Source organism: Myodes glareolus, chromosome 19 (genome assembly GCF_982192425.1).
Source record: "Myodes glareolus chromosome 19, mMyoGla1.1, whole genome shotgun sequence".
Classification (NCBI taxonomy): domain Eukaryota; kingdom Metazoa; phylum Chordata; class Mammalia; order Rodentia; family Cricetidae; genus Myodes; species Myodes glareolus.
In genome coordinates this window covers 26,915,678-26,930,710 of record NC_142044.1, presented here as the reverse complement: position 1 = coordinate 26,930,710, position 15,033 = coordinate 26,915,678, and the positions used below count along the sequence as shown (strand labels likewise).

Below are 15,033 nucleotides of genomic sequence, written 5' to 3'. Positions count from 1 at the left end.
TAATCCTAGCACTCAGGAGGAAGAGGCAGGCAGATCTCTGAGTTTGAGGCCAGCCTGGTCTACAAGAGCTAGTTCCAGGACAGACTCCAAAGCTAAGAAGAAACTCTGTCTCAAACCCCACACACACACACCAAAAAGAAAAAAAGGCATTCAGAATAGAAGCTGTGATGTACCAGATTTCTTGCTTAAACACCTCACATGAAACACCTTGGGCTAACCAAGAGCTTTGTCTTCAACAGGGACCACTGACTCAGGCTCTTTGGTCAAGTCAACCTGACTTCTGGGTATGGAAAAGGAAGAAGAGGAAAGCCTGATTTCTCTTGCATGGGGAGGGGTGGTGGTGGTGTGTATACATAATGGTTACAGAAGCAACCCTAAGTCCTTTGAATCTACTACTTTTATCAGAAAGAGACTGAAGGACAGATGAGAAGCTAAGGCTGTTCTCTACATAGAAATCAACAGAAAAACTTGTCACTCTGACAGCTCCTTCCTTCAAAAGTCCTTCTCTATGTAATTATGCAGTGCCTTCCTTTATATACTGCTTGTTACAGTGATTAGCATACACTTCCCAGTCCTTTAACCACCATACTATTAAAAAATTGGATTAGTTATATAGGAGGATCAGCCATATAAATTTAAGAGATGTTTGTAGAGCATGTTATTATAACAAATAATAATGAATTGTACTCTTGAAAATTGCTAAGAGTGGTAGATTAAGTGTTCTCACTACAGTATGTATAAGAGGTGATGAATGTTAATTCGCTAGTTGAGCCATTCTACAATGTGTGCGTGTTTCAAATCAATGTAGTGTACCCAATGAACATAGGCAACTTATTGAATAAAAAATGTGAAAGGAAAACCATTAGAAAAATAGAACCTTTCTCAATATTACCAGAGTTACTTAAATATAACTTTAGTCATTAACTCTTCTGCAGGGCATGTTAGAATGTGTAAATTACAGCTCTACAGATGAGCTTTTCGAAAACCTGTCTAGATAATTTTTCAAGTCATTTTCTGTGAAATTTGAAAGTTTCACTTTTAGTTGGTCTTGAAATAGAAGACCTGAGTTTTCTACTTTATTGAAACCCAAATGCACAACATACAGGAAAATCATCCTGCTGGCTTGCACCACTAATTTTTTGCATGGATGTGCATTGAGTGCCCAGGCAATGGCAGGCACCAGCACTGGGAGATAGCTAGGCAATTCTTCTACCCTGTGGAAGTGTGCAGGTGGGGAAGGAAAAAGGGCAGTTACTATAGTGCAAAGCAGGGGACATTTTAGTTCCTAGAAGCCTTGTTGAAGTCCAGACATTTAGCAGCATTCACTCCAGGAAAAAAGGAGGTAGTAAAGAAAAATTCTAGATAAGATTACATCTAAATCCCCCTTTTAAAAGGAGGGCAACAAAATACATTGTATGAAATTCTCAAAGAATTAATAAAAAATATTGTGGGTTTTTTTTTTTCATTTTAAGATGGGGGTAAGAGGTAGAAAAGAGGGCTGGAGAGATGGCTCAGTGGTTAAGAGCATTGCCTGCTCTTCCAAAGGTCCTGAGTTCAATTCCCGGCAACCACATGGTGGCTCACAACCATCTGTAATGATGTCTGGTGCCCTCTTCTGGCCTGCAGACACACAGACAGAATATTGTATACATAATAAATAAATAAATTAATATTTAAAAAAAAAGAGGTAGAAAAGATCCCCACTGTGTTTCTTAGGATCCTATACAGAGAGGCTTAGTGTAGTCAGAGAAGCAAGCTGTTTTCAGGGCTGACCGCCAGGGCCAAAATCAGATCATAGTTTACTAAGTTGTAGCTTTGTGTCTTCTTTGGCCAACTCCCTAGATCTTTGGATCTGGATTCTGCTTGGTTGGTAGTGACTGGGTGACTATTGCATGCAATTATCCCTGAAGTCACATACACATAGCATCTTGCTTCAGTATTTAGGACTGGACAAAATTTGCTAAAGTATCATGTGACCTTTCATAAGATGCACTTCACCAGATAGTCTCTAGATGGCAATAAAGATGAAAGTATAAGGGAAACTCACCATTGTCTATTATCTGTTTTGAATTTATTTCCATTTCCTCATACTGAACATTGTCATTTTTCTCGTGAGCCCTGCAGAAAGTGCTGCCCTGGACCAGAGGATCCAATAGCACTGACTGCTAGGAAAGTGCCTCTCCCATTCCTGAACCTGCTTTGTTCCTGTCCGGTGGGATCTGCCATGCCAAACCTCTTTTCGTGGATGCATGATAGCCGTCATCAGACCTATCTCATAGTTATATTAACAGTCAAAAGAATAATATGCAGACACCACAGTTGAAGATGGCAAAGCATTGCACAGGTGTCAGGCAGTAGTAACAGTCTCCTTATTGTGAAAATGGTTTCTAAAACTTCAGTAACTAATAGTGTGACTAGGCATTGGTTTAAAGTAACCATAAAGTGCCATTGTGTGTCACATCAGCTAATCAGAATCTGTTCTGTTACTATGGTCATTTAATCCTAATGCAGACTGCTGCCTTACTCAGATGAACAGTGTTTACTGCTACAATTAGGCTATCTTTAAGAACTTATGACTTAATCCTCATTAGTACTAACTATTAATTAATAATTAAAACTACCTTAAGTTTATCCAGGAAGAAGGCCAGCAGTAATTAAGATTTTCTTTTAATACAGAATGTAAAAAACTTCTCTGGAACATTTCTGAATTACCAAGTGTCTCCTCCCCGAGTTAAGCATTTGGTGTGACAGTATTCTTAGCTTTCTTTCCCTCCTGTTTGGCTTCAGTTTTTTTTTCTAGATGTTTATTTGTGGACATGGTTAAAGCAGGCCTATAAATGTATTTTCTAGAGAAATACCCATGCCGGTGCCCAGCACTGTGCCTGGCATACACACTCACTTCAAGAATGTGTATTGATAACCCCGACTACTGCAGAACCAGCTTCATTAGCTGCTGTTCAGACTTTCAGTACGACGTATGGTTTGGGATTTCCAGAACAATACAATATTAGGACAAAAAGCTTTCCAAGTTCTTTTTTCTAGGTCAGTTTAGATCCTTCCTTATTTAGCGGAAATTTTTTAAGAAAAACATGTTTGCTGACTAAGCGGAAAGCTGTAGTAGAGTTAAAAACTCGACTAACTGAACACTCTAGTCCCTCAGCCTGTGGGCCACTGACTAGTGAGTTCACAGCACTCTCTGTCCCTTTCTTGGTCTTGGTGGCAGTGGAGTATGCCTTCCTCTTAAGTAGATTTTGTGATTTCCAGTGAGTGAGTTACTGGCTGAAATGTGTGTATGCTTTCTTTTTACCATTGCCTCTGCCTGAGGGACAGAATCCTTGAGCCCTCTGTGTTGATTAGCGTTTGTTACCACTGCTGGGTTTTTGCTTTGCCTTGGTTTTTAAATGAGCTCTCTTCTCATTTCCGACTGAATGTGTGATTCTTGAACTCCTTAATCCCCACCCACCCACCCACATTAACCTCCCAAGAGGTTGGGATCATAGGTACCACCATACCTGGCTTGGCTGGGATTTTGTTCCTTAGAAATACTTACTCTTTTCTTTTCTTGTAATTTTTTTAACCAAGTTTTTTCCCCCTCACTATCTATTTATCACTGAATCTTACTGTGTTCTTTCTCTTTAGTTCCCAACAACTTCACACAATGTGTTTTGATCATATTCACCGCTGGCTCACTTCTCTCAGATCCATCTCCTTCCCTATCCATTAACTTTGTCCCCCGCCTCCCCGGTTTTTTAAACCCATGAAGTATAATCTGTATTACACATTTATTCTAGGATGTATGGCCTTCATTGAATGGTGATCACAATCCACCTTGAACCACACCTTTAAGGAAAAGTGACTCTCTGTCCCGGCAGCTATCAATTACCACTAGCTCTTTAGCTAGGGGCAGGACTTGGTGCCCACTTGCCCTCCATGTGGGAATCTTACCCAGCTTCAACTTGCACAGGTCTTATGAGTGCTACCTCAACTGCTATGAATTCATATGTGCAACCTCCCTGTGTTCCTTGTGCCCGCTCCCCACTTCTGGCCTTTATACTTATCCCACAAAGGTGGTGGAGTCTTGGGAGAAGAGAATGTGATACAGATGTTCTGGTTAGGGCTGAACATTCCACTAACCAACAGATCTTAAAATCCGTTTGTGAGTCGGTAGGCTGATGGACTCCCGTGTTATACCACATTTTGATGAGTAATTACATACTTACTGTTCTGTGTCTGTGAGACTGGGATTAACCCTCCTGCCCCCGTTCAATTTCCTTTCTAGGTCCTACTGGCCCACCTTCTACACTCCCTCTAAGCACGCAGACCTCTAGTGGCAGCTCCACCCTGTCCAAGAAGAGGCCTCCTCCCCCACCACCCGGACACAAGAGAACCCTGTCCGACCCTCCCAGCCCACTACCTCACGGGCCCCCAAACAAAGGCGCAATTCCTTGGGGTAAGTTTTCCTAAAGTCAGGGTCGAAGCTGCCCAGAGCCCGATAGTCGGGGGGACTCTACTGGTCACAGGACAGTTTGCATGATAGGAAAACCGTCCAAAGTGCACACACCCTGACCGAGGTCTTAAACATGTGTGAATATGATTATACCTGCCTTCTAAGACCAGGAAACATTTTGAAAAGTTTGGGGCCACTCAAAACTATAGTAATAAATACAATGTTCTCTGATATCATCAGGGAGCTGGTTCTAGAACACACACCCCAAGACACCAAAATCTGCAGGTGCCCCAGTCCCTCTTATATAGTATCGCATAGTGTTTCTATAGCCTGAACAAATACACTTTAAACCCTCTCTAGACAGCATGTCTAATGGAGTGTAAATGTGAGGTTAAAGAAAACAGAAAAGGGGTCCATGTTCAGTACATAGTTTTTTCCTACCACAGATGTAGAGGACCAAATATTATACTAACAGGAACTGAGCATATCCTAAGTCTCAGCAAAAATAGCAACTGTTTGAAGTGGGAATAGTGGGCTAAGGTTAGGGACTGTCTTCATGCTAACTAGAGTGCTTATCTAATTTGCACAAGGCCCTGGGTTCAATCCCAGTATCAGAAAAAGAAAAAAAAAGAAGAAAAGAAAAACAAAACAATCCACTCCTTTGTGATAACAAGAATAGTTTTCTTGTAAAACTGAAATCTATCTTAGACTTTCTTCTTCACACCTTTAATGACTTCCTGCTGAGCTTCAGACAAGAGCTGACTTCTTGTCAAATATCAAATATCAAAGCCCTGTGCAGGAGGGTCTCTACTCTGTCCTGGACCCTTCACCTCCTAGTCTCATCATGTGCTCTATCCAAGGCCCTCATCCTTTCTGGCATTCTGTCCAGTTTGCCTCCTTGGCTCCTTTCTGTTTTCTTCAAGAACACTATCAGAGTTAAATTCTTTGCATGTTTTGCCTACCCTGCTAAAATGAGAGTTCCATAAGAGAATCATCTCTGTCCATCTGTTCTCACTTGTGTGGAATCCCGCGTGGCACAAACTGGATATTCAGGAATCTCTTTAAGAATGAGTAGCCTTAGCCAGAGTGAGTTGAACACTGGCTGCATGGACTTACCTTGTCTACAAAACACTACTACCAGCAACACCAACAGCAATATCTTCATCTTGCCTGCTATCCTGGCTGCAGCACATAGGTCACCATCATCCAGTAGCCCAGCACAGCCTGACCCACATGAACTCTGCCAAATGAGCACACTGGTCTGTGTCTCACCTGTTCCCACCAGAGGATTCCATTGTGGCTTTTTTCTCTCCCTTTTTTAAAATTGTACTTAACGTGTGATAAGTAATTCAGTGTAATGGACAAAAGAATTTTTCAAAAGCCTAGCTGAATTGTTCTGATTTGTTTTGTTTTGTTTTGTTTTTGAAGAAAAGCCAGAATATACACTTCAAGACTATCACAGTCTTGTCCCAAATACCACAGAGTGGGGTGTGTGTGTGTGTATGTATTGTAGCCACTCATCTGAGTCAGCAGACCAACCAAGGACACCTGTCATTTCTTTTGCTTGAGCCGTCTCAGTTCCTTGTGGCCAAGGAGCTCATGGTATTATGAGGCGTTCAGAGGAGTATGCATAGTATAATTACTGTTGTATCAAAGAGCATATGGACATGCCGGAAAAATGGAGTGTGAGAATACATAAAGAAGTCAACTCAGGACACCTTTGAGATGGATCTGCATGGTCAGAAATAATCAAGGCAAAACGATTGAAGGCACACATGATGCTGCATTCTAAGCCTTCCAAGAGTCCCAGATCTTTTAAAAAAAAAAAAAACAGATTTTGCCAGATAACATCCCCCAGACCCTACAGACTTTCTGTGGACTTCATCCCACAGTGAAGACTCTTCACAGACTTCACTGAGCTTTGATCCTCTGCTTGCTTCCTGTGTGCTTTACTGTGCTCCTTGTAGAAACAGAAACAGCCCTCAAATCAATTCATAGCATTTCTATTTTCCAGCTCTCTAGCACCTGGCTTTTCTTTTTATCACAGTATTAGTGTGGATCTGGCCTTTTCCCATAGAAACTCAGTTGTTACCTTATTATAAAAGTTACTGTCACCAGGTGGTGGTGGTGCATGCCTTTAATCCCAGCACTTGGGAGGCAGAGGCAGGCGGATCTCTGTGAATTCGAGGCCAGCCTGGTCTACAAGAGCGAGTTCCAGAACAGGCATCAAAGCTACAGAGAAACCCTGTCTCGAAAAAAAGAAAAAAAAAGTTACTGTCAGCCAGATTGGTGGCTCACGCCTTTAATCCCAGCACTTGGGAGGCAGAGAGGAAAGTTTCTGAGTGTTAAGACCAGCCTGGTCTACAAAGAAACCCTTTCTCAGGAAACCAAAAAAAAAAACGGGGGGGGGGGGGGGTAAAGAAGTTACTGCCTGCCAATCAGCTAGGAGCATTAGAACCTTTCACAGATGGAACCTCAGCTACTAGCCCTTAGAGACAGAAATTAAAATCTACCCTCAGCAAAAGTGGCACTGTTCCATATGGCAGGACTGTGGTGGATGCTCAGACAACCTCTGGAGTGTTGATTCAAGGCTTGTTTGTAGGTGATGGATATCTACATACAGGAGACAGATTTGTGTGCAGACACAGGTTAGTAGCATTGTCAACACTGCAAGTGCACAGTAGACTCCTGGTCATAGGAGAAACTTGCACTCATGTTGTGTGCACTCAATCACTGCTTAGTGACCCTGTCCCATCTCTTGCTGATGCTGTGTTCCACAAGGCTAAGGCAGGGGTCAGACTGGTCAGCTTCTGGGCAGTGTCTCCCTGGTACTGCAGCTGCCCTAGCTTTCCTCTAGACCTCCCTTTTCCCCTAAGCCCGTGGAGATGGCATCCCTGGTAGACACAGCCGAGGAAATCTGAGTAGCAGCCACTCACCATCTACTCAGGCAGGACTTACGTCCTTTCTAGGTGCAGCAGAGTCCCAATCCACATTCTCTCCTCTTCCACTCTGCAGTGGACCTCAGCCATGTCAGAATGTCTTTCCCTGTATTGGGCTAGATTGATCCTGGGATCCTTAGTGATCCTGGGACTTGTTTCAAAGACCACACTCTGTTTGCCTCTGGGGGGTGGAGGTCCCAATGCCTCCTTGTCTGCGCCCTCAGAACACCATCTCTATAGAGTCCCTAATGTGAACCCTAGTGTCATATTCTCCACATGTTTTTTGCTTTTGTTTTTTGAAATAGTCAATCTCTATACTTCAGGCTGACCTTGAACCCATGGCAATTGTGCCTCCACCTTCATGACATTATAGGTTTGAGCTACCACATGTGGCTTTTAACACATATTTGTCATTGTTCAACTCTTCAGTTTCTCTAACAAATAAGAACTGGTGCTAGTTATGTGTTATGCATGGAATTCTCATAAAGGTTATGTGACTTAGAAAGTATTGAACAAATGATATCTACTGTTTGTAACTCTCTCAGCCTGGCATTTTGCCAGATGCTTAGTTCCTAGACTCCCATATGTGTGTCATGGTGCTGTATGTGTCCTTGGCTACTGTAATTCATGCCACAAACTTGAATTCTTAAGGCAATCACCACCTATTCTGGACCTCTTGGGATGACCTTTTCACAGGGGTTCCATATCAGATCTATTCATTGTAATTCATAACAGTAGGGAAATTACAATTATGAAGGAACTATATTAAAGGGTTCCAGCAATTGGAAGGTTAAGAAGCACTGTAGAGGCTGCAAGACTGACATCCAATAGAATCATGTCCTCTCCTAGGGGTCTAGAAAAGGATTCTGTTCCTTGCTTCTCTCCATTTCTGGTGACTGCCTGTAACATGAGGGCCTGCTTGTCACCCCGGCCACCTGGCTAGCTTAGCCCCGAAATAACTCATGAAGGGCCAGGCTTGACATGAGGGCCGGGCTGCTTGGGGTTTCTGTCCCGCCTGTTCCCCCAGCCATTTAGTCCCAGAGAAAACCACACAGAAAGTCTGCATTAATTATAAACTGATTGGGCCATTAGCTCGGGCTTCTTATTAGCTCTTATCACTTATATTAACCCATTATTATTAGCCACATGGCTGGGTACCTTTCTCAGCAGGGCAGCTCACATCTTCCTTCTTTGGTGCTCTTGGCAGAACTGCAGAGGGAGTTTCCTGCTTCCCAGAATTCTCCTATTGTCATTGCCTCTCCTCTACTTCCTGTCTGGTTGACCTGCCTATACGTCCTGCCTGGCCAATCAGCATTTATTTAAAACATGGTTGGCAGAAAACAGACAGTTCTCCCGCACCAGCTGCCAAGTGTTCCTTGGCTGTTGTAGGATCCTCATGTCCGCACAGGAAAGTGTGTGTATGTCCATGTGTTTATGTGTGTGTCTCTAGCCTGGAGCTTACCAGGTAGGCTAAACTAGTTAATCAACAAGCTTGGTCTCTGTCTCTGTCTCTCCCTCTCTCCCCCACCCTTTCTGTCTTCCTCTCCTTGCCCTCTCCTTCCCTCCCTCACCCCAGCACTGTAATTACTAGTGTACTGCCACACCTAGTTTTTATGTGGGTTTTAGGGGTTGAACTGAGACCCTTATTCTTGCCTGGCAGGCTGAGCTATCTTCCCAGCCTGGATTTGGTACCTTTAGGTGGCCATTTTGTAATTGCTCCTAGCCTATTCATTGGTATTCAAAGATTCACATCCATTCCACATCCAGAATGCATTCGCAATAACACCTTTCCTCACCCCCACCAAGTCCGCCTCTATCTTGGCTCTTGTCCTTTTAGATCTCAGAGAATATGCTGCTCAGCCATGTGGCCAGCAGTCTTATCAGACCTGTGACTTGACCCTAGTATGACAGCCTTTTCCCTTTTCTCTGATTTGGTTTGTCTTTTGTTGCTATTGCTGCAGTTTTCAGGACAGGGTTTCTTGGGTTTTGTTTGTTTGATTCTTCCTCAGGTTTCTTTTGAAATAGGCTCTCACTATGTTACCCAGGCTAGCCTAAACCCGGAAAATTCCAGTCACATCCTTCCAATTCTGGGATTATAGGCATGTGCCACCACACCATGCTGCCTGTCCCACCCAGTTAATACTCAGTGTTTCCATCATGTCCCTGGACTCGGAATCTTTGCCATTCAGCTCATTAGTAGACGGTTGTGGCTGAAGAACTTGCCTTCGCTGATGTTCGTGAGGACTTGTGCTCAGGTTGTATTTGCAGTCCTCTACACAGACTTCGCAGAGGGAGCAGGCAATTTAAGGAGGAGACAGAGCTTGAGTTTGGCCTTGAAAGGTGAATGGAATAGAGTAAGCCCCTCAGACTCCTGAGTGTCAGTTTATAACCTGTGGCTGGAAATAGACTATAGATTTGATTATGGGAGTCTCACAGGATGGAGCAAAAGAAAACAATTCAGCTAGTCACATAGCTACTACTGGCATGCCTACAAGAAAGAGTACAAAGAGTTTGACCTGTTATACATCTGCTTCACAGGAGGGCTCACTAGCATCCTGGAAGGTGCTCTGTCCATCTTAGACTTTGCATTCAGTAGCGTAGATGACTCTTGCCCACAGTCTCCGGGACAGAACGTACTGTTTCTTGGGCTTTCAGGCTTCTAGACTAGAAAGGTTGAGAACTTGCCCTGGTTTTTATAGCTGATATATAGGGAACCAGTGCAGATGAGAGCCTGCACTCCTCACCATGTCCACACACTGCCTTCTGTTGCATGGAGTAGAGAAAGGCAGAGCGTAAGTCTCTGGCTGTGCCTCCTCACTGTGCTTGTCTCTGCTTGAGAATCAGACGCCTGAAGAAGGCACTCTCTTCGGCAGAAGTAACACCGTCCAGCACATGCCCCTACTCACTGGCCGTGCCTCCTCGCCATGTTTGTCTCTTTGTCCCCTGTAGCAGCACCCTTCGCTATGTGGTTCTAGCCTTGTCCAAGCAAGAAGAACCCTTCCAGGCTTTTCTCCTGCCAGAACTACAGTGTCCACAGTACCAAGAATAGCCTGGCATCACATGACTAAAAGTCCTGCTTGCGTGTTGAATTCAGCCATCTGTCTCATGAGATGTCTCAGGCAGGCTTGTGTTGAGAAGGCAGAGGGGCTAGTAGGCAAGTGCAAGATGTGTGGGACTCCCATGACCTTGGAAGCTGCATTTCATTAAGCTTCCCCCTTTTTAAATTACTTACTTTAAAACAAACTAATGTGTATTTTAATACATACGTATAAGTAATAAGGAAATAAGGACAGAATCTGCCTCAGTGACCTCCAGGAAGCCCCTCTGGCCACTGAGACCTAAAGCCCATGTACTTTTTTTATATCCTACAGTCAAAAGACCTCCCACAAAAAATAAATAAAAAATAAAACGGGTTAAATTGTTTTTCTCCTGGAAATGTTTTTACATCTAAAACATAATTTTTTCAGTACTTTTTGAACTGAGCTTTCACATTCATCCCATAAGATCGGAGGGCATCACCCTCAGTTCACAGGCGAGGAAATTGAGGCAGAGATGTTAAATCACTTGCATAAGATCACAGATTGATAACCTCAGAAATGGCGTTTGAACTCATTTCTGAATTAATGACCCACATCCTGGTTCACTGTTTCAAAAGATTGCTGCAACCTCGTGCTGTTCATGACTAGCTAATATTCTCTGCTCTTTCCACAAAATCTCAGCCCATGGCTCTCAGCCGAATGGTAAGTAAACCAGAGAATCAGCCGTGGTTTCTCCCCTTGACTGCCCAGCGTCTGACTCCAGCCTTCTTCCTGCCTCTCTGACATACCTAGAACGTGTGCGACCTACAAATTCAAGTTGTGCAGCAGGAGAGGAAAGGAATAGCTGCTTCTGTATTCTTGAACCTTCTTTTTTAGTACTGTCATTTGGGGATTTTTCCTAAGCCTCATTTCTCCTACATGCACACTAGCTATCCTCTGCCTGGCTATGAGAATCAATTACCACAGATGGTTTCCTGATCGGGTCTGAGAAATCACACTGTGACTGAAGCTGAAGAGTTAGTTAGCCTGCTGGCCTCTTTCTGCAGCAAGGGTCATCGATTATTGTGTTCCAGGTGCTGTGTGGGAGGTAGGATGACAAGGGCATGGAAAGAACCACCGTCATTGGGGTACGACTTGTTGGCTGTATCAGCGTGGTTCCCACACACTTCACTGGAGCCTGTGGAGAATGATTTCCATCTGTGTCATGCTTGCTGCAGACCAGGACTGTGCTCACAATCATAACTTATCTTCCAGTGCTCTCTATTGTAGAGGGCACAATTGTCACTCTGATTGTGTGGGCAAGGAGATAGAGGCTTAACAGAGTAAGAAGCATCCTTCAGGCTCAGTCCACATCACCGGCCCACCTGAAATCTCAAACTGGATCTGTATAGCTCCAAAACCTGTACCCTTGATTTCTTCCCAGAGGGGCATGCAGGAATCAAATCAGCCAGGGAGATGTTCTTTAGATGGGCAAGAATTGACTCGAGTGTGGGAAGGGACAGACTGTGCAGGTGAAACAAGAGAGGCAAAGTTGTAGTGGCCTACAGACATATTCTTTGGAGAACAGCAAGTAACTTTGGACAAAGAGGAACAGTAAATGCGAACTCTGAACTTCCAGGCCTGTAGGCCCAGGCCACTGCCAGCCTACTCTGATACTCACCTGTGTAATAGAGAATGACCACAAGAGAGCCAGGGACCTTTCCTTGCTATTGTCAAGTTCTCTTCTGCATAACTGCGTTAAATAGTCATTTTCTTTAAGTGTTTTTGTGTAGAAAGGGAACTAGTGGGAACATCTTATTCCCTAAACGTCGTTGTGGCTCGCAGAACATGTGGAAGCACAAGGCGTGGTGTCCAGGACTGGAGGCTCAGCATGAAATATGGTTCTAAAGAAATGCTTGCCTTGAAGATCACCTCTGAGAGTTATTTGAGAGGTGCCAGGGACGTCCTCAGTTTTCTCAGTTTTAGGCCATGTGCTGCTGGAAACACATCAAATGTTAAAGAATATCCAGTCACCATTAAGTGGCAATCAGTTTGAAAGGTAGTGGTGTTGTCAGAACCAGTATAATTTGCTTCTTCTTGTCTCATGTCCTGGCATTACAGAACATTCTGCCCAAGAGGTCCAGTTTCAGCTCTGCCAGCCTCTCCTGATGGAACAGTTTTTGTCTGAACTGGGAGAATAGTGGGTGGTTCAGAGTACAGGCTCTAGAGGGGGCCCCTGACTGTGTATCTCAATGCTGATCCTTCACCTGTTGCTTCCCCCCCACCTTACACCTTTGTTTTTCTTTATGTGTAGATTGGAAGAGACAATTGTGTCTTTTCTCACGAATATGATTACCTACAGATACTTGGCAAATAACATGTTTGTGTTAAGTACTCAATTAATGGTAGGTGGTATTATTTGTGTTACTATCATAGTAACCTAGGGGGTTGTGTAAAGCACACAGCTCCGTGGTCAGGATTCTTGGCTTCACTGTAGCTGTGGAACCTGTAGCAATTCATAAACTTAGCCTCTCATTTTCTTATCTTTAAAAGAGGGTAAAAATGCCAGTCTCATGTGGTTCAGAATGGCAGCTGGCAGGAAAGAACACATTTCAGAGATGTTGTGCTCTGACATGAGCCTGATCATGGAGTGAAAAATACTAAGTTACTTCCTCATCCCTGAATTCCTGTAGAAAACCTGAGGCCCAGCTCTGCCGCATGCTCCCACCATACAGCCGTCACAGAAAGCCCCACTCATGTTCCGCCTGTCCTCTGCCTACCTGCACAAATCACACATCCATACTCCTGGGCTCTTCTTGTTTGGACACTGCCCCACTAGAAATTCTCCTGCTTCTGCAAGATGCCATATCCTCTCTCACCAGCTTAATTTTTGGATACTGTTCCTTCATTTTCATATCACCCTGCCTGACTCTGTCTCATTTCTTTATGTAAGTCTGCTGAGCAAATCCTAAACTCTGTGAAAGCAGTGACATGTTCTTACCTTTTGTTCTTCTTGTTCTGCGTTCCTGCCTTGTGCATAGTAGGTGCTAAAACATGTTAATACTGAGTGGATATTGACTATGCAGGTGGCCAGAGTGTAATGGCTGGTTGTCAGTAACACACCCACACATAGGCCCTCACTTGTGAGTTGAGTGTGTCGTCCCTGTCTGGTTGGTAACTAGCCTCTTAAATGAACATGACGTTTTATTGATTTTTCAGATCCTTGGCCCCTGGACATCAGCAAGTTCCTATGATCTTAGAAACTTACTGGCATAGTCTTTGACTAACAATAAAAACATGAGTCCCAAACCCTACTTGGTTTTGTTTTAACACAGGAAGTACATGCTCTTCTGACTGAGGTCTTCTAATGCTTTCCAGGACCTGAGGGATTCCAGCCCATTTGCCAGAGTCTCTCTCATGTCCATGTCTGAAGATGTAACTTGTGTCTTTCTTGTAGGTAATGATGTGGGCCCATCATCTTCAAGTAAGACGACAAACAAATTTGAGGGGCTTTCTCAGCAAGCAAGGTGAGCCACCACCCCTGCCTTCCTCTCCTGTTGTGCTCATAGTTGCTGTGGACAGACTTATAGACTTGGGCTTTGCTACTCAGTGTAGTCACCTGGCAGCACCAGTTAGGAAGAGAAATTGGACATCTTTGCTCAGTTCTACATGGCATCTCCCTGCTGGGCCCCAGTGGGGTGCCCTTGCCTGGAACAGGCCTTGCTATGTAGACCAGGCTGACCTCAAACTCAGAAAGATCTAACTACCTCTTTGTCTTCCTAATGCTGAGATTAAATTTGTGCACCACTTTGCCTGGCCTATTTCTGACCTTTTAACTGCACAGGTTTTTTTTTTTTTAAATCTAAAGATTTTTTTAATGTAAGAATGTGAATGGTGTATGTGTACATGTGTTGAGGGGAAAGGGTTTTTTTTTTTTTTGTCTGTTTGTTGTCTGTTTGTTTAGACTTAAAGCAGTATTCCTGTCTCCCCTCCTTACTCTGAGGGTAGGTACTTGGGAACTTGCCTAAGAATGGAAAGTTAACTTCTCTTTCCTCTAGAGATTAGTCAGGAAGCAGAGAGCCACCTCCACACCTGGGAAAGAGAGAATCAGCTAAGTTTATATTAAAAATATAAATAAATAAGTAAATAAACTCATTTCTTTCATAATTGTCAGTTTTAGTCTCTTTAACACGGGGAGATCAGCCTGTTACCGTGGTCCTATTTCAGTGTGTTTAAACGGTGGGGCAGCGTCAAAGTGGCTCTGCATTCCTTCACTCATCTTCAGCCTGACTTCCTTCTTATTCTTTGTCCTTTAGCTCCAGTTGGACAGGCTCTCTGTGGAGAGGGAAGAGTGACATAAGGAAAGTGCTCACCTAAAGTGTTCATAAACAGAATCAAATTCATGAAGTTCTCCCCATTCTCACTCACCCAGAGCACACCAGAAGACACCCAAGCACTTGCAGCTCTGACCCAGGAGCATCCTGAAAGGACTCTCTGGTCCTCTAGACTTGGGCTTTACCTGTGAGCAGGAGTAACTAACTAGTAATGGGAAGCTGTGCCTCCCCAAGATGCTAAGGCAGAACACGAGAAAAACAGTCAGGAATGGACATTGAGTCCTCTCCTACTCACT

At 43.8% G+C, this 15,033-nt stretch overlaps 1 protein-coding gene across 4 annotated transcripts in view; it reads left to right on the top strand.

The window, feature by feature from the left end:
* Asap1 (ArfGAP with SH3 domain, ankyrin repeat and PH domain 1) overlaps positions 1-15,033 on the top strand; it is a 308,124-nt gene that overhangs the window by 279,346 nt on the left and 13,745 nt on the right. For 2 of the 4 annotated variants that reach the window (XM_087898826.1, XM_087898827.1), the window contains exons 25-26: positions 4,280-4,450; positions 13,861-13,930. In XM_087898826.1, coding sequence (XP_087754952.1) covers positions 4,280-4,450; positions 13,861-13,930 — 241 coding nt within the window. The remainder of the gene's footprint in view (positions 1-4,279; positions 4,451-13,860; positions 13,931-15,033) is intronic. The other 2 variants (XM_087898828.1, XM_087898829.1) reach the window with 1 other exon arrangement.